We start from the raw sequence: 23,925 nt of genomic DNA, 5'->3' as shown, positions 1-23,925 counted from the left end.
AAATCACTGAGCCTTTTGGGCTTGCTGATCAGAAGGTCGGCAGTTTGAATCCCTGTGATGGAGTGAGCTCCCATTGCTCTGTCCCAGCTCCTGCCAACCTAGCAGTTCAAAAGCACACCAGTGCAGTACAGTGGTACCTCGAGTTACAAACGCTTCAGGTTACAAACTCTGCTAACCTGGAAGAGTTGCCTCGAGTTGAGAACTTCGCCCCAGGATGAAAACGGAAATTGTGTGCCGGTGGCGCAGCGGCAGCAAGAGCCCCCCCCCCCCCCCGCAAAAACACGCCTCTAGTTAAGAACAGCTTCAGGTGAAGAATGGACCTCCGGAACAAAATAAGTTCGTAACTAGAGCATAGCTGTCAACGTTTCCCCTTTTTAAAGGGAGATTCCCTTAATCCGAATAGGATTCCTTGCAAGAAAAGGGAAAAATTGACAGCTATGAACTAGAGGTATCACTATAATTGTAACTGGACTTAACTGTCCAGAGGTCCATTATCTTTACCTTTATCATTTTAATAATAATAATAATAATAATAATATACTATTTGTACCCCGCCCATCTGGCTGGGTTTCCCCAGCCACTCTGGGCGGCTTCCAACAAAGTTGAAAAATACACTAAAATGTCACATATTAAAAACTTCCCTGAACAGGGCTGCCTTCAGATGTCTTCTGAATGTCAGGTAGTTGTTTATCGCTTTGACATCTGATGGGAGGGCGTTCCACAGGGCGGGCGCCACTACCGAGAAGGCCCTCTGCCTGGTTCCCTGTAACTTGGCCTCTCGCAGTGAGGGAACTGCCAGAAGGCCCTCAGAGCTGGACCTCAGTGTCCAGGCAGAACGATGGGGGTGGAGACGCTCCTTCAGATATATACATGGGAAGAGCCAAATGGATCAGGCCAGTGGCATCCTGTTTTCACATGGGGCCAACCAGATGCTTCTTGGAAGACAGAGGCTTCATCACAACTTCATACCACCTTGGCAGTTTGACTATTGCCAGTGAGACTAGTTGTTGTAGAGGGGGCAAATTCCTGCCTGGTCTGTACATCTGCACTTCTGCAGGTAGGGGGATCCTGGGATGGAAGGATCCTCACCCCACAGAAAGATTCCTACGGAGAGAAAACTAGCCAGCAAAGAAGAAGAGTCTGAGCCTAGCCTTCTTCCTGGCAAGAACCTGCTTTAGCATGGAGGATTATTTCGTCAAGTGAGTTCTCACCCATGGTACAATCTAGACACAAAGTGAGACCTCCTCTATGCAAACTTGGTCTTTAGCCGTCACTTGCTTTCTGCTGCTTGCAGGCAAGGCTGGTTATCAGTGTTCGTCTCTTCGCTTCCACACACCCTGCCCACCAGTCTTGCATTCGGATACACTCATTGCAGAAAGCAACCTTTGCTAACCTGGTCCCCTTCCAGATGTTGTGGGCCACTACAGCGGTACCTCGGGTTAAGTACTTAATTCGTTCCGGAGGTCTGTTCTTAACCTGAAACTATTCTTAACCTGAAGCACCACTTTAGCTAATGGGGCCTCCTGCTGCTGCACGATTTCTGTTCTCATCCTGAAGCAAAGTTCTTAACCTGAAGCACTATTTCTGGGTTAGCAGAGTCTGTAACCTGAAGCAAATGTAACCTGAAGCATATGTAACCCGAGGTACCACTGTACTTCCAACTAATGAGAGAGTTCTGGTCCTAAACATATGGAAGGGCACCAGCTTGAGGCACAACATTCTACATCAACGTACGGACAGATTAGAAACATCTGGAATTATTTATGCAAAAGCTAAGACGACGACGATGTTTTTGTTTCGCTCCATCATTCTTAAGGAAAGGTAATTGTTTGGTTTCATATTCCATGCGATAGCGTCAACCACATTGCTGGGTTTTCTCTTTTTCGTGCTGCACTTCAGTCAGCAACCACATTTGAACAAAAGCAAAACAAAAAAACCCACCATCAACTTGCATATTAGCTCTAAAAGGTCTTGGCTCACCAGCCTCTATTCTGTTTTTCCCCCTTCGTTTCAAACTGCATTATGATCTTAGAAACAGTTTGTGGTATGGCTCACTCTCCTTTTATTTCTGTCCCCATAAAAAAGCAAAAAGAAAAACCAGATACCACCCCAACTGTGACAATCGCAATATGTCACAGAGCTCAAACCTCTTATGCAATGCTGGATCCTTCAGCTTTGCAGGAACAATAACCCTTCTCCTCTTCCATGGCTTAACCCGCTCTTCCCTCCCCAGCTGCTAATACCCCCACCCCTTCCTCCTCTGCTGCTGTCATTCTTATTTTCTGTGAAATGACAGGGAGGTGGAAGGGACTTCCCCAGAGGAAAAGCATGGTGGTGGGAGAGGCCTGGCTGCAAAAGTGCATTTAAATCATTTACACCCGGCCTTTTCACAACTGCATGAGTCGGCTCTTCACATCAACTGGAACAATGTGCAAACTCCGTACAATAAAGCAAACATTAGACCTGTTAAACATTAAACAGCATCAACAAAGGCACAGCCCTCCAAACCGACAGGCCTTTTCAAAGGTATCTAGAGACCCTGAGCGAGAAAATCTGCTGAATCTTTTGGGCGAGTGCAATGGAGACTCCACAGAACCAAAGCAAATACTGTATTTTTTGCTCTGTAAGACTCACTTTTTCCCTCCTAAAAAGTAAGGGGAAATGTGTGTGCGTCTTATGGAGCGAATGCAGGCTACGCAGCTATCCCAGAAGCCAGAACAGCAAGAGGGACTGCTGCTTTCACTGTGCAGCGATCCCTCTGGCTTCTGAGATTCAGAATATTTTTTCCCCTTGTTTTCATCCTCCAAAAACTAGGTGCGTCTTGTGGTCTGGTGCGTCTTATAGAGCGAAAAATACGGTAGCTGAGGATGCCTTGCTGGCAATCTAACCTCATGAGGCAAAGTTATCTTTGAGCAGAGGTCTCAATATCCTCAATTTAAAAGAGCCTTTCTCAACCTGGTGCCCTCAAGGTGTTTGGGACTGCAACTCCCATCAGCCCAAGCCAGCACCTCTAAGAAGTTATGGAAATTACAGTCCAAAACATACAAATGCACCAAGCTTGGAAGGCCACTTTAGAAGGTGAGTTGACTCATGCAGGGAGATGCCCCAGTGTTCAAAATTAGCCGGGTACATTTTGTGCCTGGCTTTCAACCACTTGTGACCATGTGAATATGCCTGGGCACCTGACATCTCCACCATCTGGAGGCACATGCCTGCGGATCATTGGATTTGGACTGCTTTCACACACTAATAACCCATCCTGTGGAATTCTATCATATATTTTACCTGCACAATCAGAGTGAATTTCTGGAAGCAAAATGCTTTCTCTGTGCAGACTGAGCAGGAGAAGTTATCATTAAGAAGAAAAGAGGTCAGCAGCCTTTGAATTCGGTGAATTCGGTGAATTATTTGAATTATTGCAAAAATGGATAAAGAGGAGGATTGTTAGTTGAGATAATTAAAGGCAATATGATTTTAAGAAATGCAGAAGAAATGATAAGAATGGTGGATCATCAGAGGTGCTGATGGAAGTCCAAAAAGATTGTATAAGATATGAAATTTTGTGGTATGTATGATAATTAATATGCTAAAATTAATTATTAATTATTATAAAAAGAAAAAAAGAGGTCGGAATCGGACAATATATACCGTATTTTTCGCTCTATAAGACGCACCAGACCATAAGACGGACCTAGTTTTTGGAGGAGGAAAACAAGAAAAAAAATATTCTGAATCTCAGAAGCCAGAACAACAAGAGGGATCGCTGCACAGCGAAAGCAGCGATCCCTCTTGCTGTTCTGGCTTCTGGGATAGCTGCACAGCCCGCACTCACTCCATTTTCCTCACACATTTTCCCTCACTTTTTAAGAGGGAAAAAATGAGTCTTATAGAGCAAAAAATACAGTATATGGACTGTCCCTAGATCAAGTGACTTTTCTTCTTTAAATTCTCAAATTTCTGAACCGAGCTCAAGGCTGTCATCTGAACTAGCCAGACGTTTAACTGAGAATCAATCTCAGTCAGTCCATTGTGTGAAAAATAAGACTTTAGAGCCATCTTGCCCCAAAATGGCAACGAGACACTGCATGTTGTCAGCTGCAACCTTTGTTTAAGGAGCTATTTATCTAACACTGCTCTCTCCCGTGTGCTAATACAGGGTATGAAAGGCAAGAACCATCACATTAAATTTGATTCAGATTCTCACCAGCAACCAGCCCAGTTGGCACAGAATTAGCTGGGTTCCTGATTGCCAGCCAAGGCTCACCAGCAGTCAGACTGAAGCATTCTTTGCCCACTGGGCTGTCTTCAATAGCAACTCCTCGCAGAATGCATTCTCATAGTCAATGGTCTACAAAAGACATAGATAACTGTCGCAAGGTCTTGGCTCTCAGAAGGCACGTAGCCGGTGTATCGGATGCAACTGATCAAAAGCACTCCTGGCCACTTCTGCCACCTGCTAAGCCAGCCTCAGTTTCAGGAGGATGCCTGAACTGCCGCCTGCCTGCTACACAGATGCCAGGGGGCAGGTTGCAAGGTTTTCTCTTTCTGCCAAGGCAGGCTGCACCAGAAGGCTGCAGCGTAATTGAGCAACTGCTGTCTGCTTTTCAAAGCAGTGCCAAGGAAGGTGTGGGTTGCAAACAGGGGAAGAGAAAACAGGCAAGCTGTCTGGGGGAGAAGCAAAGAGGCAAATAGTGTGTCCTATTCACGGTCTACTGTGGACTGAAATAATATCTCTGGTTTATGACACCCTAGTAAAAAATGGCTGATCGCCGAAGCATCGATGCTTTTGAATTCTGGTGCTGGAGGAGACTCTTGAGAGTCCCATGGACTGCAAGAAGATAAAACCTCTCCATTCTGAAGGAAACCAGCCCTGAGTGCTCACTGGAAGGACAGATCCTGAAGCTGAGGCTCCCATACTTTGGCCACCTCATGAGAAGAGAAGACTCCCTGGAAAAGACCCTGATGTTGGGAAAGATGGAGGGCATGAGGAAAAGGGGATGACAGAGGACAAGATGGTTGGGCAGTGTTTTTGAAGCTACGAACATGAGTTTGACCAAACTGCGGGAGGCAGTGGAAGACAGGAGTGCCTGGCGTGCTCTGGTCCATGGGGTCATGAAGAGTCGGACATGCTTAAACGACTAAACAACAAGTAGAAAATGGGAGAGACCACATTGTAGCACTGGAACCCACTGCAGCCTGATGAGCACCCTGGTATCAAGGAACATCTCTAGGCATAGCCTAAATATCTTGGTACTCAGAATCAAGATATTCAGCCGTGGCAGAATCTGAAATACACACTATAGATAGATACAGTTCGTATGTATGTATAGATATATTACAAAGATATTACATACAACAGCTTTAATTCATAAAATGAATACTGGTGCTTAAGCTATCGCCCCTCTCTCAATGAATCCAGAACACTATCAGAACATTTATGGAAAATGTATTGGCGCAATCGGATTTTGAAGTTTGGAACAACTATGGTGCGGTGGTGTCAATGCAACAAAAGAAGTAGGACAAGCCTTATCGGGGTGGAAGAGGGAGCATGTTTGAGACGGCAGCACCATCACAAAAACCGTGGGCTATGATCTTTGTGCGCAATGCTGAAGCTGCTTGCTTTATATAGCTTGCCATAAACACATGGTTCACCTCTGAAGATGAAAAATAACATCCCTCCCATGGAAAGAACAAAAATTCCTTGTACTTTCCCCCCTTCAATCTTGGCTTTGGCTTTGAGTCCATAATTGCTAGTTTGAGCATCCAGCGCACACTTTTGCAAGCAAAGCCCTGCCATGTATTGCGAAAACCACCATGAAACCAGTGTTTCCTCTAACCTGCTGCTTTGCTGCCTGACTCAGCTGTGACACCACCAGACAGGTTTAGCCACATCGTTCAGACTGCAAAGTTGGGGAGGGTAACAAACAATGGCCCGTCTCTCTCAGCCAGCTCCCTGCCCCCTGTCACCATCATCCGCCATGGCTGGCTGGCAGAGGAAAAGGCCCACTGGCTGCAGAAACGGTGCCAGGCAGTGGTGGGTGTTGCCAGAGTCAAAAGTGGGCAGAGCCACAAATGTAAATGTTGCAGTACGCTACTTTCTACATCCAATCACATGCCCATCCATCATGGTCTCCATCTGAGAGGAGGCAAGAGGCGTCATCGGTGTTCAAAGACACATGAAATCTGGGTGCATCATCTAAAAATCAAGAAATATATATATTTTTCTTTCAGACTTGTTTTGTGCATATGTATATATATACTGGGATATGGGTGGCACTGTGGGCTAAACCACAGAGCCTAGGACTTGCCGATCAGGCCGGCGGTTCGAATCCCCGCAACGGGGTGAGCTCCTGTTGCTTGCTCCCTGCTCCTGCCAACCTAGCAATTCGAAAGCACGTCAAAGTGCAAGTAGATAAATAGGTACCACTCCGGCAGGAAGGTAAACGGCGTTTCCGTGTGCTGCTCTGGTTCGCCAGAAGCGGCTTAGTCATGCTGGCCACATGACCTGGAAGCTGTACGCTGGCTCCCTCGGCCAATAAAGCGAGATGAGCGCCGCAACCCCAGTCGGCCACGACTGGACCTAATGGTCAGGGGTCCCTTTACCTTTATATATATATACTAATAACTCATGTGTTATGTTTTTTTCAACAGGGTTTCAGCCCCAGCCCTTCATGTGGAGCTGGAATGCCTGTCTGAAGATGGCTTCCCAATCTGGCCCCCGAAATAAGGCAAAAATTATCAAGTCAAGACCCAGAGACTGCAGTCAAAAGGAAGATAAAACGACACCAATTTTTCCATTATCACAGCACAGGAAGCAGACATATGGTGTCTGGTAGGCCTTATCTTTACAACGGTAATGTAGATATATTGCATCTTTGACAGCACGACCTAAAACTATCTTTAGTTTCTTCCCCAGAACTCAGAAACTAAATGAGCTTATGCCAGCAGACAGCTCAAGCCAGTATCTCTAGGAAAGCACACTGTTAAACAGAGAGACAGACAGACAGAGAGAGAAGGAACCGAAACCATCAAATTACAGATGGTGTCAACACAGACACACAGTAAGGAGGGAGAGTAGCAGCTCATTCACTTGAAATTTCACACATGTCTCATTCACTACCTGAAAGCTTCAGTATCTAGGGACCACAAGACCACTGTCAAATTCAATGCATCCACCACCAGAAAAGTATCATTGATACTTTAGCTAAAAAGATGGCATTCTAAGCAACATCTTGCAGTCCAACACGCATAGATGCTTACTCAGATACAAGTCCAACCAAGTCGAAACAAAAAACAAAAACCTCTACATCTCACTTGCTTTGTCTGTATTAAGCCATTGTAACTCGTAGCAGCTTCTAAAGCAGGCATAGGCAAACTTGGTCCTCCAGATGTTTTGGGACTACAACTCCCATGATCCCTAGCTAACAGGACCAGTGGTCAGGGATGATGGGAGTTGTAGTCCCAAAACATCTGGAGGGCCGAGTTTGCCTATGCCTGTTCTAAAATGTGGGACATGCACAGGGGATCTTCTTGGCTTTTGTAACCAAAGACACTTAACAAATGTAATTTTGACTCAAATTTTTTTTTCCTCGTTGGCCCTTTCTTCCTCTGACCATTGGCTTAGATGGCTGTTTCTTGGAACACTGCTTATCATCATTTCGCTTCTGGATCCCAGCTTCTCTTATCTCCTGGCACCTTTTCCAATTCCTCCGTCTGCCCAAGAAACCTACTCTTGTCCCAAACTGACCATTTCCCTACAGAAGCCAAAATAGCCTTTGGACATTCTGACAGCTCTGGATGTCAACGGAATATTCCACAGCACCAGTGTCAGGGGCTTGGTTGCACAATATAGGAATATAACACAAGATATACCAAGCATTGAAAATATTGTCTGGACTATACACAGGAAGATATTCAGGACAAGATCAAACATTTCCTCAGAAAATGCTGAGAAGGTTTGGCATCATATACTGACAGTGTAGGGACGTGGGTGGCGCTGTGGGTTAAACCACAGAGCCTAGGACTTGCTGATCAGAAGGTCGGCGGTTCGAATCTCCGCGGCGGGGTGTACGTCGAAGTACAAGTAGATAAATAGGTACCTCTCTGGTGGGAAGGTAAACGGCGTTTCCGTGCGCTGCTCTGGTTTGCCAGAAGCGGCTTAGTCATGCTGGCCACATGACCCGGAAGCTGTACGCCAGCTCCCTCGGCCAATAAAGCGAGATGAGCGCCACAACCCCAGAGTCGGCCACGAATGGACCTAACGGTCAGGGGTCCCCTTTACCTTTACTGACAGTGCAACACAAACATTTTAATCTCCTTGTCCTCTACCTCCAGATTCTGGATAAAATGTAGATTGTGTGTGAATGAAGCGTCAGACAGTCCCTTTTCGTGGCATGTGATGACCACGTTGCTCAGCTCCCATAAATTCCCAAACAATGCAGCTTTGTTGGATGATAGACATACCCAGAAGGGCACTATCCCAATCTCTGTGCCCTTGTCAACAGTGAAAAATTACAGCCTCTTGCGGCACCTGTCAACTTTCATGGCATTAACCCCTCGGAGCTGACAAGGGCAGGCACACTTCCAAGAGGTGGACGGGTTGCAAATGCAACACCCTGCCACCTCCGCCTTCGCCGTGTGATCCAGGCCTTTTGTAGCTCTAATTAAAAGAACCGGGAGTGCGTGGAAACAGCCCTTTAGTTATTACAATCACAACGCTACCTCAACGAAAGGTAATAAGAAAAGGAAGGGGAGGGGAAAGAAACATTGTTTAATCCTTTCCTTTCACAACAGCTAAGGGACGACCGAGTTCAGACCTGTTTTTGCTCATTTATTATTATTATTATTTCCAAATACGGCACATTAAAAAAGGCAAGCTCGGAAAGGGGGCAAGGCTTCCATCCAATTGCACAAAATTCTGGTTCTCTGTCCTGTTGATCCATATCATAAGCCTATGCAAGAGCGCAAAAGGAAAAAAAGGAATAGATTCAGCATCCACACACACACCAGTCTTGAGTATTTACGTCTTCCTGAGTGTTTGGGTGGGATAATGTCTGCGACTATTCATCAGGGTGCAAGAGGGGGTTAGTGTGCCCACCAGCACCTCCTTGGGACAGTGCAAGAAGTCTCTGTAAACATTCCCTTTAAAATCCATGGTGCGTGGTAGATTGTTTTTCCTGTTCAGTTCCTATTTGCACTGGCCCATCCCTTAAATATGTCCACAGGCTGCTTCATGCCAGGACATCACAGGGTTCCCTCTCCCTTGATGTAGAGCTCATCCATGTAAGGGAGGCGGTGTGCTGGCCTAACCAGTGACCCTCCCCACGTGGAGGAACAAAACAATGTAAAATGTACACTGTGTGCGCAGAATATTCACGTGCCTGTTGAATATGTGCTTGTGGGAGGAGAGCATGGCTGATGTGCATCCGCAGTGGTGGTGGTAATAATAATAATAATAATAATAATAATATATTATTATTATTTATACCCTGCTCATCTGGCTGGGTTTCCCCAGCCACTCTGGGTGGCTTCCAACTGAATATTAAAAACAATACAGCATCAGACATGAAAAACTTCCCTAAACAGGGCTGCCTTCAGTTGTCTTTTAAAAGTAAAATAGTTGTTTATTTCTTTGACATCTGCGGGGGGGGGGGGCGGCGTTCCACAGGGCGGGTGCCACTACCGAGGAGGCCCTCTGCCTGGTTCCCTGTAACCTCACTTCTCGCAGTGAAGGAACCGCCACAAGGCCCTTGGCGCTGGACATCAGTGTCTGGGCTGAACAATGGGGGTGGAGACGCTCCTTCAGGTATACTGGGCTGAAACCGTTTAGGGCTTTAAAGGTCAGCACCAACACTTTGAATTGTACTCGGAAACATACTGGGAGCCAATGAAGATCTTTCAGGACCGGTGTTATATGGTCTCGATGGCCACTCCCAGTCACCAGTCTAGCTGCCGCATTCTGGATTAATTGCAGTTTCCGAGTCACCTTCAAAGGTAGCCCCGCGTAGAGCGCATTGCAGTAGTCCAGTGGTGGTAGGCTGTGTAGCCCTGTATTCCCATCACACAGCCATTGGATGCAAGAGCAGAGAGGCTGCCTGAATCTCCATTTCAAGGGCTGTATACCTTGAAAGGGAGAAAGAGGCTACTGCGACCAGGAGTGTTTTTTGGAGTTTCAAGGGTAACGTGAGGGACCATCCCATCCCAAGTCTAGCTGCTTGCTAGATCCTGCAAAGCTGCTAAGATTCTGCAAGCCAGAGAATCGGGCCTCTCCCTTATTTTGCACTAGCTCTTGTTATGCCACTGGCCTAATTCTGTCTCCAAGTAATAGTGTGACTTGTGATATAAAGAGATTTATATTATCATTGTCATGTTAAAAGCACATCACCACCTGTACATTCTTGTTAGGTTTTGAAATGAATTTTTGAGCAAGTTTTTTTTTTAAAAAATCCACTTTATACTTCACTGATTTGTGAGAGGCAAGTTGTACATGAATAGTTATAGGTTATTTAAAAATAAAACGACACTACTGATTCAGAAGAAGAATTGCAACCGTCTATAAGCATACTGTACCTTTATTGCTGTGTGTGTGTGTGTGTGTGTGTCGGCCTTTCTAGATCTGAGCTTCTGAATATACTCCTTCTGTATAAATGTTTGGATTGCAAGAAGACATTTGTTCTTCACAAAAAATTCATTTAGCACCAGGAAATCCATGCCTGCAAGAGCATATCCTGAGGCTGAGCAAAGGAGCAGAGCAGAGGAGAAAATTGTGGATCATTAAGGCCTAACGGTAGAGGAATTGTCGAAGGTGAGGGAGAATGTTGATATGCTTCTCCTAAACCAGAAGAGTCAGCTCCAGGTTCTACTCCTTCTGTACGAACTATTTCATACCAGCAAGCTAGTTGGGAAGAAATGCTTCTTTCATCCTCCAGCTTTAAAGGGGATCCAAACGCAGCTCTGATCAGCTGCTAGCTTTAGCGGAGGACCAGTTTAGGAAGAGGATAAGTGGGTGGGAAGCCAGAGTCCTACATCACCCCCTGCCAATGGAGTCGATGGCTGCAGTTGCCACTCAATACTCATACATCCCCCTTACTTCTAAGCTGGCAACTGGGGCTGAACAAGACCCACCAGACAGTTTGATAACTAAAATAAAGGCATTTGAAACTAAGCCAGTGTCTTGGATCTCTTGCTCACATTTGATGCTGTGTAAAACTGCCTTTGTGGGTAAAACCTCAGTGCCTAGGACTTGCTGATCGCATGGTTGGCGGTTCGAATCCCCGCGGCGGGGTGAGCTCCCGTCTTTCAGTCCCAGCTCCTGCCCACCTAGCAGTTCGAAAGCACCCCCAAGTGCAAGTAGATAAATAGGTACCGCTTTATAGCGGGAAGGTAAACGGCGTTTCCGTGTGCTGCGCTGGTGCTGGCTCGCCAGAGCAGCTTCGTCACGCTGGCCACGTGACCCGGAAGTGTCTCTGGAGTGAGATGGGCGCACAACCCTAGAGTCAGACACGATTGGCCCGTACGGGCAGGGGTTCCTTTACCTTAAAACTGCCTTCTTTTTCCTGAGGCCCTAGGAGCAGAGAGTGGCCCTTAGGCTCCTTTGGATCTAAGGGATGTCCAGAGATCTCCTAGCTCAGGATGGGTGGACAAAAGATAGGAGTGGCAGCAGCTTACGACCTGAGAAGGTTGGTTTAACCCATGGGTTTTCTTAATGTCTGAACTCTCCAGAAAACAATGACCTGAGTTTTGGCTCAGGCTTCCTTGACCTGTCTTTTATTTGTATAGATGATTGTTGTTTACTGTAATTGGCTTTAGTGTTTTTATTTTGTTTGCAAATGGACTTCTAGTCATTTTTATGAGCAAAGTGACTAATAAGAAGAATAAATGCAGCCCACCTCCAGCCACCCAGAGTTGTTGGTTATAAAACTGCCTAGGGAACATAGGCTTCCGTGTTTGATTCCCTCATTCTGCAGCTTGTCATTTTCATGAAATACAGACTATTGCATGCTCTTGGGGAGCAACATTTTATGTTGTCGCTGAAGAAGTGTCCAGGGAAATATGAAATATTGATGCCGAGCCAATTCTCTCTCCCTCTCTGTGTCCCCACTATGCCTTGCTCTTTACTGGAGATGATGCAAAACTGCACTGCTAGTAAACCACCTGTGCAGAAGGAGGATTAAGGATTTTGCAAGAACTGAATCACCGCGGCTTGAAACATCCGTTGTTACCATAGTGCATGACATTACATGCCCAAACAAAGATGAGTTACAAAAGGAGCTGGCACTGAGAAGCTTGCCTCAAGTAGACTCAGGATCATGGGAAGGCCAGGTCTTCAGCACTCCCAGGATATCTGGAATCCAGTTCTTGAAAGGAGCTGCTACAGCTGCTACAAACATTGTACGTGGGCAAACCACAAGGATGATGCTGTCAGTTCACTGAGTTGACCCCTTTGCCAGTAACATACGCTGTTAAATTGCTGGTCACATCAAAAGCGTTTAGATGATTCAGCTGTGAGGAGATCAAGCACACTCCTTCATCTAATCCCCAGAGTTCAAATATACAGGGCTCTGGCCTTCTGGTGGAGAAACAGGTTCGATATAGCCACAGATGTGGTTGGATGTGTTTCCAATTCAGGGACACCGAGATGACTTGTGTCAGGGATTGGCTGGATGAGGAAGGTGCTTGCTGACTGCGCAAGAGCCATCCAAGGAGGACATAGACGAAGAAGACTTAGACCCTGGGTTGTGGTGGTGGGACACTGGGGAGCCATCTGGGGAAAGGACAAGCTCGGAGGTGCAGGTAGCAGGTTTGAGCGATCAAGGTGAGGGTGGGTGGTTCAGAAGATAGAGGTCCTTACAGGACAGGGCTGGAGGCTGAGAGTCTGTCTCCATGTGAGCACAGACTCAGAGAGAGAGAGGAGTCAGAGGTTGCGCCTGATACCCAGCAGTAGGGCACTCCCAGTCTTGCTGGCTCTCCTCCTCTCCTGACACTCCACTCGTGGAGAGTCCTGCTGAGCAATGGGTCAGACAAGCCCAGAGGAGGAGCCCACCCCCTAGCTGCAGTCTCCACCTGCTTGGAAGGGATCCAGAGTGAGAGGCTAGAGGGGAAAGGTGGGGCCAGAGGTCAGTTTCAGCAGTGTCTCCAGCTAGATGAGCTGAGCTGGAGGAACTCCACTGTGTTGTTACTTTCTGTGAATAAAACCTAATCGCATTTCATGTCTCAAGTTCTTTCCTGCCCTGTGGATGACCTGTGCTCGCCTGACAGCTCCTTGACACTTGTGCTTGGGCTCCAGCAAGTGAAGGCTTAGTTGTGAAACCTGTAGTTGAGCAGGTGTAGAGGTACAGCTCTGTTGACCAAGCAACGCCAGAGGGCCAGGTTCATAGAATATATACTGGGCCTAGCCAATCAAGAAGCTTCATACTGCTTGTCAATTGCGAGGGTTGAGGTTGCATAACCCATATCCCCTGTGCTCAAAGAGAGCACTGAGACCTGAAGAGGTAGATGTCAGGATTCCATCTCACCTGAACCCTGGAGAATCTTCTTTGGGGGAAGAGGGGTGAGACCCCATGTAGAACCCCATGACCATGGATGATTTGGAGGAACCCACAGCAGTCCAAAGGGAGACTCAAGAGCCACATCTAGGGCAGCCCTCCTCCAAGTGCATCCTAATCCCAACCTTGATCCCTAATTCTTCCTATTTGTTTCTTAGGCCTCAGGACCAATGGGTTATCTAGTAGTAAGCCCAGAGTGGCTGAAGGAGTGTCCACCTGGCTACCAGAAAATTCTGCTGCTGGGAGTCTGCTCAGGAGAAAGGTAGACGAGGAACAGTTATCAAGTATATAGTTTTCTCAGTCTTTTCTGGGAGATTGCTGAGTTAACAGCTCATTTTTGAGCTCACTAATGTCTAGCGCACTCAGTCTAGCACACTCATCCTATCTCCAGAACTCCTTCCTGGTCTAGCTCCCAAACCAGGTGCTGGTCATGGAAAACAACCCTCTAAGAGAAAGGAAAAAGTACTTTCCTTTCCCAGAAAGACTTCCTGCTGTGTGCTACAGCTCCAAACCTAAAGAACAGGAAGCCACCACTGTCAGGCAAGCAGTGTATTATTATTATTTTTAATTTTTATTTATACATTTCACTGATTTTACAATCATTTTGACATTTCAAAACTTGACTTCCTTCCCCCACTTTCTGCGGTTCCTTAAATTTATTTTTAATATCTTCAGCATATCCAAATTAACTTAATTTGTTCATTTATTCATCTACTTTAAATAGATACTCTTATGAAACAGCAGGCTATCCAACCCGGAAGTCCAGGCAGACAGTGTAAGTAGCTATAAGGAATGGAGCAGGGCCAAGCCACAATTCCAATTCAAAAGTGAATCCATTTTGAATCACTACCAAGAAGGAAAAAGCCCACTCGGAGTTGGAGATTTTCAAGCTGCAACAAGACTGGGACCAAGAATGCTTTGAGTTCAGGCAAGCTGTAAGGTTAATGATTCAGGAATGAAGGAGACAGAAGCAAAATGGACTTCCGGCCTCTCCAACCATGACTGTCCCTAGCATTTCAGGAACAAAAATAGGCCACAGTCTCCCTTGCTGAAAACTGTTGTGCACCAGGCTCTGATCAGAAGCTAGTTGGACTTGAGGACAACAGTAACTTGAAAGTGAGCTATGTACTAGGAAGCCTACGATTAAAATCTTATCTCAGCCAAGAGATGGCCTTAGGGAAGCCACAAATCGTTCTCCCTGTCACCTCTGTCATTATGGAGATACAGTCATACCTCGGGTTACAGATGCTTCAGGTTCCGTTTTTTGGGGTTACGGACCGCCGAAACCCAGAAGTACCGGAACGGGTTACTTCCGGATTTCGGCGGTCGCGCATGCGCAGAAGCGCTAAATCATGCTTTGCACATGCGCAGAAGCACCGAATCGCAACCCACGCTTGCGCAGATGCGCCGCTGCAGGTTGCGGATGCTGCGGGTTGCGAACATTTGCAACCCAAGCGTCCACTGTAATATTACTAGCCTGCCTCACAGGGCTCCTGTAGCATTACCAAGATAATATATGTGACATGCTTTGTACACTCTAAAATGCAACATACAGTAAATTCTACGAGATACACAAGAGATACAGAAACCTCTTCCCCTACCGCAGCTCAAATGAGAATCTTACAACACCCACACAGGGGAGAATCCATCAGTTCCAGAAGCTTTGCCATCTTAAAACTCTAAAGCAGGCTTTCCAAAACTTGGGTCTCCAGCTGTTGCTGGACTACAACTACCATCATCCCTAGCTAGGAAGACCAGTAGTCAGGGATGGTGGGAACTGTAGTCCAAAAACAGCTGGTGACCCAATTTGGGAAACCTGGGAGGCTTGGGTCGATCACGGGCTCTTTTTCCATGACCTCCCCTCTATAAAAAGGTCAACAAATTAGACCTGAACCCCAGAAAGTCTACATACCTCCCTAAAAAAAAGCTCAAAACTTTGACCTGAACCCCAAAAAAGCTGAACAACTTTGACTTTCCTCCCTGAAAAAAGCTCAAAAACTTTGACCTGAAACCCCCCCCCCCAAAAAAGGGGTAGATCGCTGCCAGTTTTTTATTCTATGAGTAGATCACAGTCTCTTGGGAGTTGGACGTCCCTGCACTAGAGGAAACATTGGGCTGGCTTCTATGTGCCATTACACACAGCCACTCACGCCACCAATTTCCCATTTCATTTATGGCTCCAACACAGCTTTGCAAACAGCAGCACTCCTGTTTTAAGTCCCGCTGATTATCAGAGGGAAAAGGCCCACGCAAACACATGGTCCTCCACGGTTCTCCACTGTGGAGTTTGTTTCAAAATCCTCTTGACTCTTTGATCCCCATGAGAAAGCACTAGCAATGAGTTCATCTTCTTGTCTGCATTGGCTTGGAGTCAGAGATGCCGATTCGCAAAATTCCAGAGTTAGTTTGCCTTAAAATTATGCCAAGTATTAAGAGATTATTTCAAAGCGAAAAGAAAATTAAAAGCACCGAGGGAATGAACACGTCCTGGCACAAGACTGTGCTACAAACCAGGAGGAGGAGGAGGAGGGAGGTATAACATATTGTGCTGGAAAAATCATTATGACTTGGCCTACTTACAATATTGAAATTCCAGACATACACAATCATGTACGTCGGGTTCTGCTCACTAATTCTGAAGAAGTGCAGATATGGATGAGGTGGCGGCTGCACCTAGGCCAGGCAAGCTCAGCCTGGGACATGTGGAAAGAGTAAGAAGTGGTAAGGTAAAAGGTAAAGGTACCCCTGCCCGTATGGGCCAGTCTTGACAGACTCTAGGGTTGTGCGCCCATCTCACTCAAAGATGCCGGGGGCCAGCGTTGTCCGAAGACACTTCCGGGTCACGTGGCCAGCGTGACATCGCTGCTCTGGCGAGCCAGAGCCGCACACAGAAACGCCGTTTACCTTCCCGCTAGTAAGCGGTCCCTATTTATCTACTTGCACCCAGGAGTGCTTTCGAACTACTAGGTTGGCAGGCGCTGGGACCGAACAACGGGAGCGCACCCCGCCGCGGGGATTCGAACCGCCGACCTTTCGATCAGCAAGCCCTAGGCGCTGAGGCTTTTACCCACAGCGCCACCCGCATCCCTTAAGAAGTGGTGGGGATGTGTAAAAAAAGTCAGAGCAAGCCAGCAAGGTTTTGACTCATGGTTAGCCACTAGTGCAATTTTCCCCACATCCCAGGTAAAAGCAACAAGTGACGTTCCGCTTTCAGGTTTTATGGTAGAAAGGTGAGCCTCCGACTAAAAACTATTTATGAACTTCCCCACAATGTTCCACATTAGCAATCTTCAACCTCTTTAAGATCTAGGCCGCACTTTTAAGCCAAACATGCATTTGGGGACCCATTTCTTAATCTTTTGCCATAGATTTGCATGGCGGTGCTCCTATTAGGGACGCGGGTGGCGCTGTGGGTTAAACCACAGAGCCTAGGGCTTGCCGATCAGAAGGTTGGTGGTTCGAATCCCCGCGACGGGGTGAGCTCCCGTTGCTTGATCCCTGCTCCTGCCAACCTAGCAGTTTGAAAGCACGTCAAAGTGCAAGTAGATAAATAGGTACCACTCTGGTGGGAATGTAAACGGCATTTCCGTGCGCTGCTCTGGTTTGCCAGAAGCGTCTTAGTCATGCTGGCCACATGAGCCGGAAGCTGTAGGCCGGCTCCCTCGGCCAATAAAGCGAGATGAGCGCCGCAACCCCAGAGTCGGAAATGACTGGACCTAATGGTCAGGGGTCCCTTTACCTTTGGTGCTCCTACTGTGACCTACCTTGGATCAGGTTGTGACCCATTAGTAGTGGGTCCCAACCCACACTAGTAGGTTTCTGGCTGACTAGAACTTTCCAAACTTTTCATGTTGGTGACACCAGGGCTGTCTTAAGCATATCCGGTGCCATGGTGCAAAGATCCCTCCGGAGCCCCCCCCCCCCCGTTTCCCAGAGTTGTCGACCTTTTCCCAAGCCTCTACGGGGATCGCTCTCCTCCCACAGAGGCTTGGGAGGCAAGCTGCATGCCCGCCAGCCATATGGTTGATGGGGCGCAGCTGCTGGGCATACAGGAGGGAAAGGGGAAGCCACCGGCAAAGCTGTGCAGCCCCCCCACTCGCTGGGGTGCCCGTAAGAGGCCAGCACCCTGGCGCAACGCGCCAGTAAACAATGGGAAATACGGCTCTGGGTGACACACTTTTAAGAAATGCATCACTTTGTGACACGGTAATTCAGATTTACTAGAAAACCGAAGGTTAAACTGACCCCTTTCCAGCCCCGGGAAGAGCATGGGGAGCATTTGCGCTGCACAATGCAGCTGACACATTAACGTGTCGCGACGCACAGTTTGGAAAGCCCTTCACTAGTGGCTCACAGCCTGAGGTCACAACAGGAGCACCACCACCACGCAGCTGAAGGCCAGCGGTCTGCATGATCTGTAAAGGAGGAATTCACAGGGAACATCTAACCTGCTCCCAAAGAAGAGCCAAGCGCTTATTAATTTGTGGCTCTGCTAAGTAAGGAGAGCTCCAATCTGCCTCCTGAAACTGATCCATTCTTCCCACCTGCAGATCTGCCTTCAACAAGAGACATCAGCAGCAAATCTTGCTGGTTGGGAAGGGTTCGATTTCGGGAGGCAAGCTGGAGCGCTCCTCTCCAACAGCTGTACAAGAAAGTCCTTCTTTGCTGTTCCACATGGCATCCTGGGATGTTTGCAAGCAATTACTGTGCTGCTTTCTGTAGCCCCACACAAAAGGAGGATGGGAAGAGTCTGGGAGGAGGGAATACTCCAACAAAGGGCTTTGCTCCATATAGAAACAACCAAGCTTCCCCAGATGTTCTGTTCAAACACTCTCCACACCAATGAGAAATATCATGTCATGTCTACCCCAGGCCAACCATATTTTAAGTGTTTCATTAATAATAGACACGGTAATTTTACATCTGGACTTTTAGTGAGAGCATTGTAAGTCTTCCCATTTCATGGATTCTATATCTCCCTGAAGGGCTGGAGGCAGATCCCATGACACGGCCTAAGCTAACATCCCATTGTTGGCGGGGCTTGAGAAATGCATTAGAAGAGTCTTCAAAGCGCCATATCCATTAAACTTTGCACCCCCGAGGGAAAAACTAAAAGCAAATCTGGAATAAAGTAAAGGGCATAAATTTAGCAAGAATAAGATGGCTGAACACATTTAGAGGCCTAGGGCCCAAGGAGAATTTTGCGCAGCCTTAACCAAAGATTAGCCGGCCATAATAAGACAAATGAAAAAATCAGTTTTATTGTTCTGCCCTGCTGTTCAACCCATTAAATAATCTTATCAAGGCTATTGCCTAAGTGCTGCTGTGACATAATTAAACAGCAGGCTATCTAGTTCTACAGAAATCAATAGAGACATTAACATTAATTTCTCTCTTTTATACACTGCTTTTGTACTTGCTTAAATATGCACAGTATTGCTTCAAGTGACAAAAAAAGTCTTATTCATCCAAATGTTAATTTCTAACATTTCAATGGATAAAAATCTACAAGGTTTTTTTTAGATAGTAGTCTCAAAATATTAGTTTGTTGCATGCACACGCAACAGTTTTAATTTAATTACAGGATTTGCATGTAAAGCTAAGTAAGAAAATATATATCTCTGGGTTTTTTAAAAAACTGCAAGTGGATATTTCTTATTCTTATGTGGCAGATTCATACAGAAAGTCACGGCCCCAATTAGTGACACTAAAGTTTACTCAGGAGGAAAGTGTTATGGTTCCAGACCAGACCCTGACCTGGTGGACTTAGAATGGGACAGTGTGCATGTTTCTACAGCAGCCGTGTGTGCGCGCACGAGAGAGAACAGATTATTGTGCCACAGCACAGACATGAACCAGAAGCTCAGGCCACCTGAGCAGTCAACTACCTATTTGTTCATCCATGTGTCCTGTTTCATCTCAAAGCTCTCAGCAGCATGCTCTGTCTCTGTCTTTCCCACATACACATATATACACTTAAGCAACATGAACCACACACGCAGAAAAAAAGTATGCATGGGTAAAGTATTGCACTTGGGCAAAAAAAATGAGAGGCACAAATACAAGATGGGTGACACCTGGCTTGAGAGCAGTACATGTGAAAAGGATCTAGGAGTCTTGGTTGACCACAAACTTGACATGAGCCAACAGTGTGACGCGGCAGCTTAAAAAGCCAATGCAATTCTGGGCTGCATCAATAGGAGTATAGCATCTAGATCAAGGGAAGTAATAGTGCCACTGTATTCTGCTCTGGTCAGACCTCAGCTGGAGTACTGTGTCCAGTTCTGGGCACCACAGTTCAAGAAGGACACTGACAAACTGGAACGTGTTCAGAGGAGGGCAACCAAAATGGTCAAAGGCCTGGAAACGATGCCTTATGAGGAACGGCTGAGGGAGCTGGGCATGTTTAGCCTGGAGAAGAGGAGGTTAAGGGGTGATATGATAGCCATGTTCAAATATATAAAAGGATGTCATATAGAGGAGGGAGAAAGGTTGTTTTCTGCTGCTCCAGAGAAGTAGACACGGAACAATGGATCCAAACTACAAGAAAGAAGATTCCACCTAAACATTAGGAAGAACTTCCTGACAGTAAGAGCTGTTCGACAGTGGAATTTGCTGCCAAGGAGTGTGGTGGAGTCTCCTTCTTTGGAGGTCTTTAAGCAGAGGCTTGACAACCATATGTCAGGAGTGCTCTGATGGTGTTTCCTGCTTGGCAGGGGGTTGGACTCGATGGCCCTTGTGGTCTCTTCCAACTCTATGATTCTATGACTCTATGATTCTATGATCTATCAGGAACAAAGAAATGGCAGGCAGGGACAGGAGCTGGGACAGAACAACGGGAGCTCACCCCATCACCAGGATTCAAACTGCCAACCTTCTGATCGGCAAGCCCAAGAGGCTCAGTGCTTTAGACCACTGCACCACCCACATTCCCTATAATATGTAGTTAGCCACTGAGGAGAGAGCTCCGACCTCTCTGAGGAGCCACCTCATGTAGAATGGCCCTTTTCTTGATAATACAGCAGAGACTTGCCACAGAATATCTTTCAGGGGCAACAGTCCCTTACTGACTACAGAATGTGCTCCAAAGCTCTAAGATGCACTGTAGTCCTCTAAGAAAGGAGACGCTAACAGCTGGATTGTATGTAAGCTTTGTGACATTACAAGTTCTCCATCATGCATATCTACCCTTTGAGGAATATATAAATGTTTCATCTTTGTAATCAGAGTGGAAACTGCAATCATTCATCGTATTGCTGGATATCCTTTGAGTTTCCTAGACAGCGTTATGCCTATACATTGAAGACTTGCAGAACCTTGAAAATAGATTGGCTGTGCAGCCAATTTACTCAAACCTCATAAAATGGCGATACATTTACATCTGTTGTTTTGTCTGACATGGCTGCTAATGTGCATCATAATTAGCAAGGCAATTCCTGTGCCTTTCCCTATATTCTGTTTACTATGGAACTCCTATTCAGAGAAAGAAATTAGCATTCATGAAGAAAGAGAAGTTCAATCCATTAAGCGTTATTATCTGTACTGAATGAGAAATGCTGAATTAAGACAAACATCAAGAATCTATTCATACCATCTTTTTTAAAAGCCTCGAAGAGTGTATCCATTAAACAATTACACGGTAAAAATAATCAGAATAAATAACAATCATAACAACAAAATAAATACATAAAAATAAGTACGTTTTTAAGGAAGAAAACCAAGGCACCAATGAGAGACATACACCAAAACGTTTCAGATTAACAATGAATCCATCCGAAACTGTTATTTTCCTTGAACCTGGAGACAGTTTTTTCCTTACATGAAACTAGCACTCCAATGCTGAACAGGTTTATTTGGAAGTTATGGAAATCTACAGAAGTCCTAGAGGCTCTAAATCTCATTTAATAAAGAGGCCCATTTGTGTAATTTACTGCAAGCAGTTTGAAACAAAACCCTGCTATAGAAACCTTCTCAGTGTGCACAATACATTAAACAGTAAGTGTTCTCATCTGAAATTAAATTCAAGGATCCAAAGCAAACTACCATCGAAAATCAGTAGGCTGTTTGCTTGTTTCAAGCTCATTGCCATGGGATCAATGTGCCACAAACAAACCCTAATGCAACTTCGGCCAAGCCAAACAACCTCTCAAAAACCTCAAGGAATCTACTGAGTGCCATATTCCACATTCGGATATTATTCCTCTAAATCAAGGCTGCTTACTTCCTTTAGAGGAAAACACATACACTATGCATGCAATGCCACACACGAAGAATGTGCACGTGGCAATTTATTGCCTCTGCAAAGATAAGGAAGGAACCCAGTGCCAATCGCAGCTTTCTGGCAGGTTTCAATCCTGGACCGAGCCTTGAAATGGCAAGCAGACAGACTGCAAACGGCGTTTTCAGTCTTTGGACCACCATCCAGTTCTGGAAAAGGAAGGGAACTACATGCGGGGAAGCCAAAAGCACGGGTTAAAGAAGTCTGCTGGCTTACGTCAGCAAGGTTTGGCAATTCTATACATAAGTAGTGCGGTCAGCCTGAGTGCTGCTCTCAGGTAAGCCTCAGTGAAATGACCAAGAGCGGAATAGCAGCAGCACTGGCTGAAACGTCGCACCCATAACTTGGCATATGCCACTCTATATACATCCTTACCCGTCATGATCCTCTGGGCTTCATATGGTTCCATGTAGCCAGTGTTTTCTCCTTTGCCTGTTTTGCTGCCCTCACTTTTGGCATCAAATGGGTCTGAGTAGTCATCGGCTATTAGGACCTGGAAAAAAATAAAATAAGGACACTCTTAACCAGAGGAACTTCCCAATCACTGCCAATTTCCACAGCTATAAAATCACGAGGGCTGACCATTAGGTCCAGTCGTGACCGACTCTGGGGTTGCGGCGCTCATCTCGCTTTATTGGCCGAGGGAGCCGGCGTACAGCTTCCGGGTCATGTGGCCAGCATGACTAAGCCACTTCTGGCAAACCAGAGCAGCGCACGGAAACGCCGTTTACCTTCCCGTCAAAGCGGTACCTATTTATCTACTTGCACTTTGACGTGCTTTCGGACTGCTAGGTTGGCAGGAGCAGGGACCGAGCAACGGGAGCTCACCCCGTTGCGGGGATTCGAACCGCTGACCTTCTGATCGGCAAGTCCTAGGCTCTGTGGTTTAACCCACAGCGCCACCTGCGTCCCTTAACCTCCAGGATACTGGTACCCATTTTCTTCCTAAAAACTCAGTAAAAGAAAGGCCTGGTTAAGTAAGGAAAGGTATTTACACTGTTCTTACTTGGGATCTTCATTCGCATCCTCTTAGTCACGCTATGACCTTGCAAGGCCCCTCATCTGACATGTTTGGACCAGCTTACAGCCATGCATGAAATAAGCAAATCGGTGCTAGATAATATATGTTCACGGCAGAAGCAATAACTCCACACACATACCACTTCGGTCCTATGTCGGAGAAACAGAGACAGAGGCTGGGAGCAAGGGAAAAATAGTGGCCCCTCTGAAATCTGCTACTGCCTCTGCTGCACAACGGGATACTGGCAAGCCGTTGCAGGGAAAGTTATTCCCCCATTTTATCTGTTCACATTGCCCGCATATCAGCATGTACATCAGGAGATCAATCCCACTGTATATACTTTGGGAGGGAGGGATCAGCTTGGAGTTGCATTGACTAAGAACAAGTGCATTAAAATTGCAGCCCCTAAGTATCAGAATGCTTTGCCTATTGACACAAGGCAACGGTGCTCTTAAGACTACTGCCGAGAAGGAAAAATGTTTTCATTCCAGCTTGCATTTGGCTGGTATTTCTTTTCCTGGCTTTATTTCCTGTTTTATTTTTATCTTTGCTTAATCAAATCAGATCTCACTCATTGAAAAGTGCTAACTCAAGTTTAGGTTTACTGCATTTATTGTATTTTACTGGGTCTGGGTGTGAGTGTGTGAGAGACAGACAGCTTATATACCACAAAAGTTTACACCACAATGAGTTCATTTGTCTCAAGGAGCCACAAAACTCTGCTGTTTCAACAGGTTTTTTTTTTCTATATTTCAGTTCATTGCTATAGCACTTTGTAAACTACCTTACAGGGCCCCCTCTTCTCTTTCAAAACATTTGTACTTATTTCAGTAGTACAATCCAATGCAAGTTTATTCAGAAGGAAGCGCTACCTGGGTTCAAAGGGATTTATTCTCAGAGCAGTGGGAATAGGATTGTGCTTTACCTGGGAATAAGCCCCAATCAATTCAATACGACTGACTGCTGAATAGACACGGTTAAGATTGCACTGCAGGGTCAACGTAGATGGCCGGTTAAATGTCAATACATTTCGTACGCAACACGCAACCAATACGACTTACTAGGAACAGTGCACACCTTGC

General features: G+C 46.2%; 1 protein-coding gene across 1 annotated transcript in view; it reads right to left on the bottom strand.

Annotated features, from left to right (window-relative positions):
- Nucleotides 1–23,925, bottom strand: part of SHB (SH2 domain containing adaptor protein B) — a 141,654-nt gene that overhangs the window by 68,172 nt on the left and 49,557 nt on the right. The window contains exon 2 of the mRNA XM_083420228.1: nt 22,198–22,315. Coding sequence (XP_083276354.1) covers nt 22,198–22,315 — 118 coding nt within the window. The remainder of the gene's footprint in view (nt 1–22,197; nt 22,316–23,925) is intronic.

The sequence above is a fragment of the Podarcis tiliguerta genome (assembly GCF_965153285.1).
Source record: "Podarcis tiliguerta genome assembly, chromosome: 17".
In the NCBI taxonomy this organism is placed as follows: Eukaryota; Metazoa; Chordata; class Lepidosauria; order Squamata; family Lacertidae; genus Podarcis; species Podarcis tiliguerta.
The sequence above is the reverse complement of the archived record's forward strand: the minus strand, read 5'-3'. Positions and strand labels throughout refer to the sequence as shown.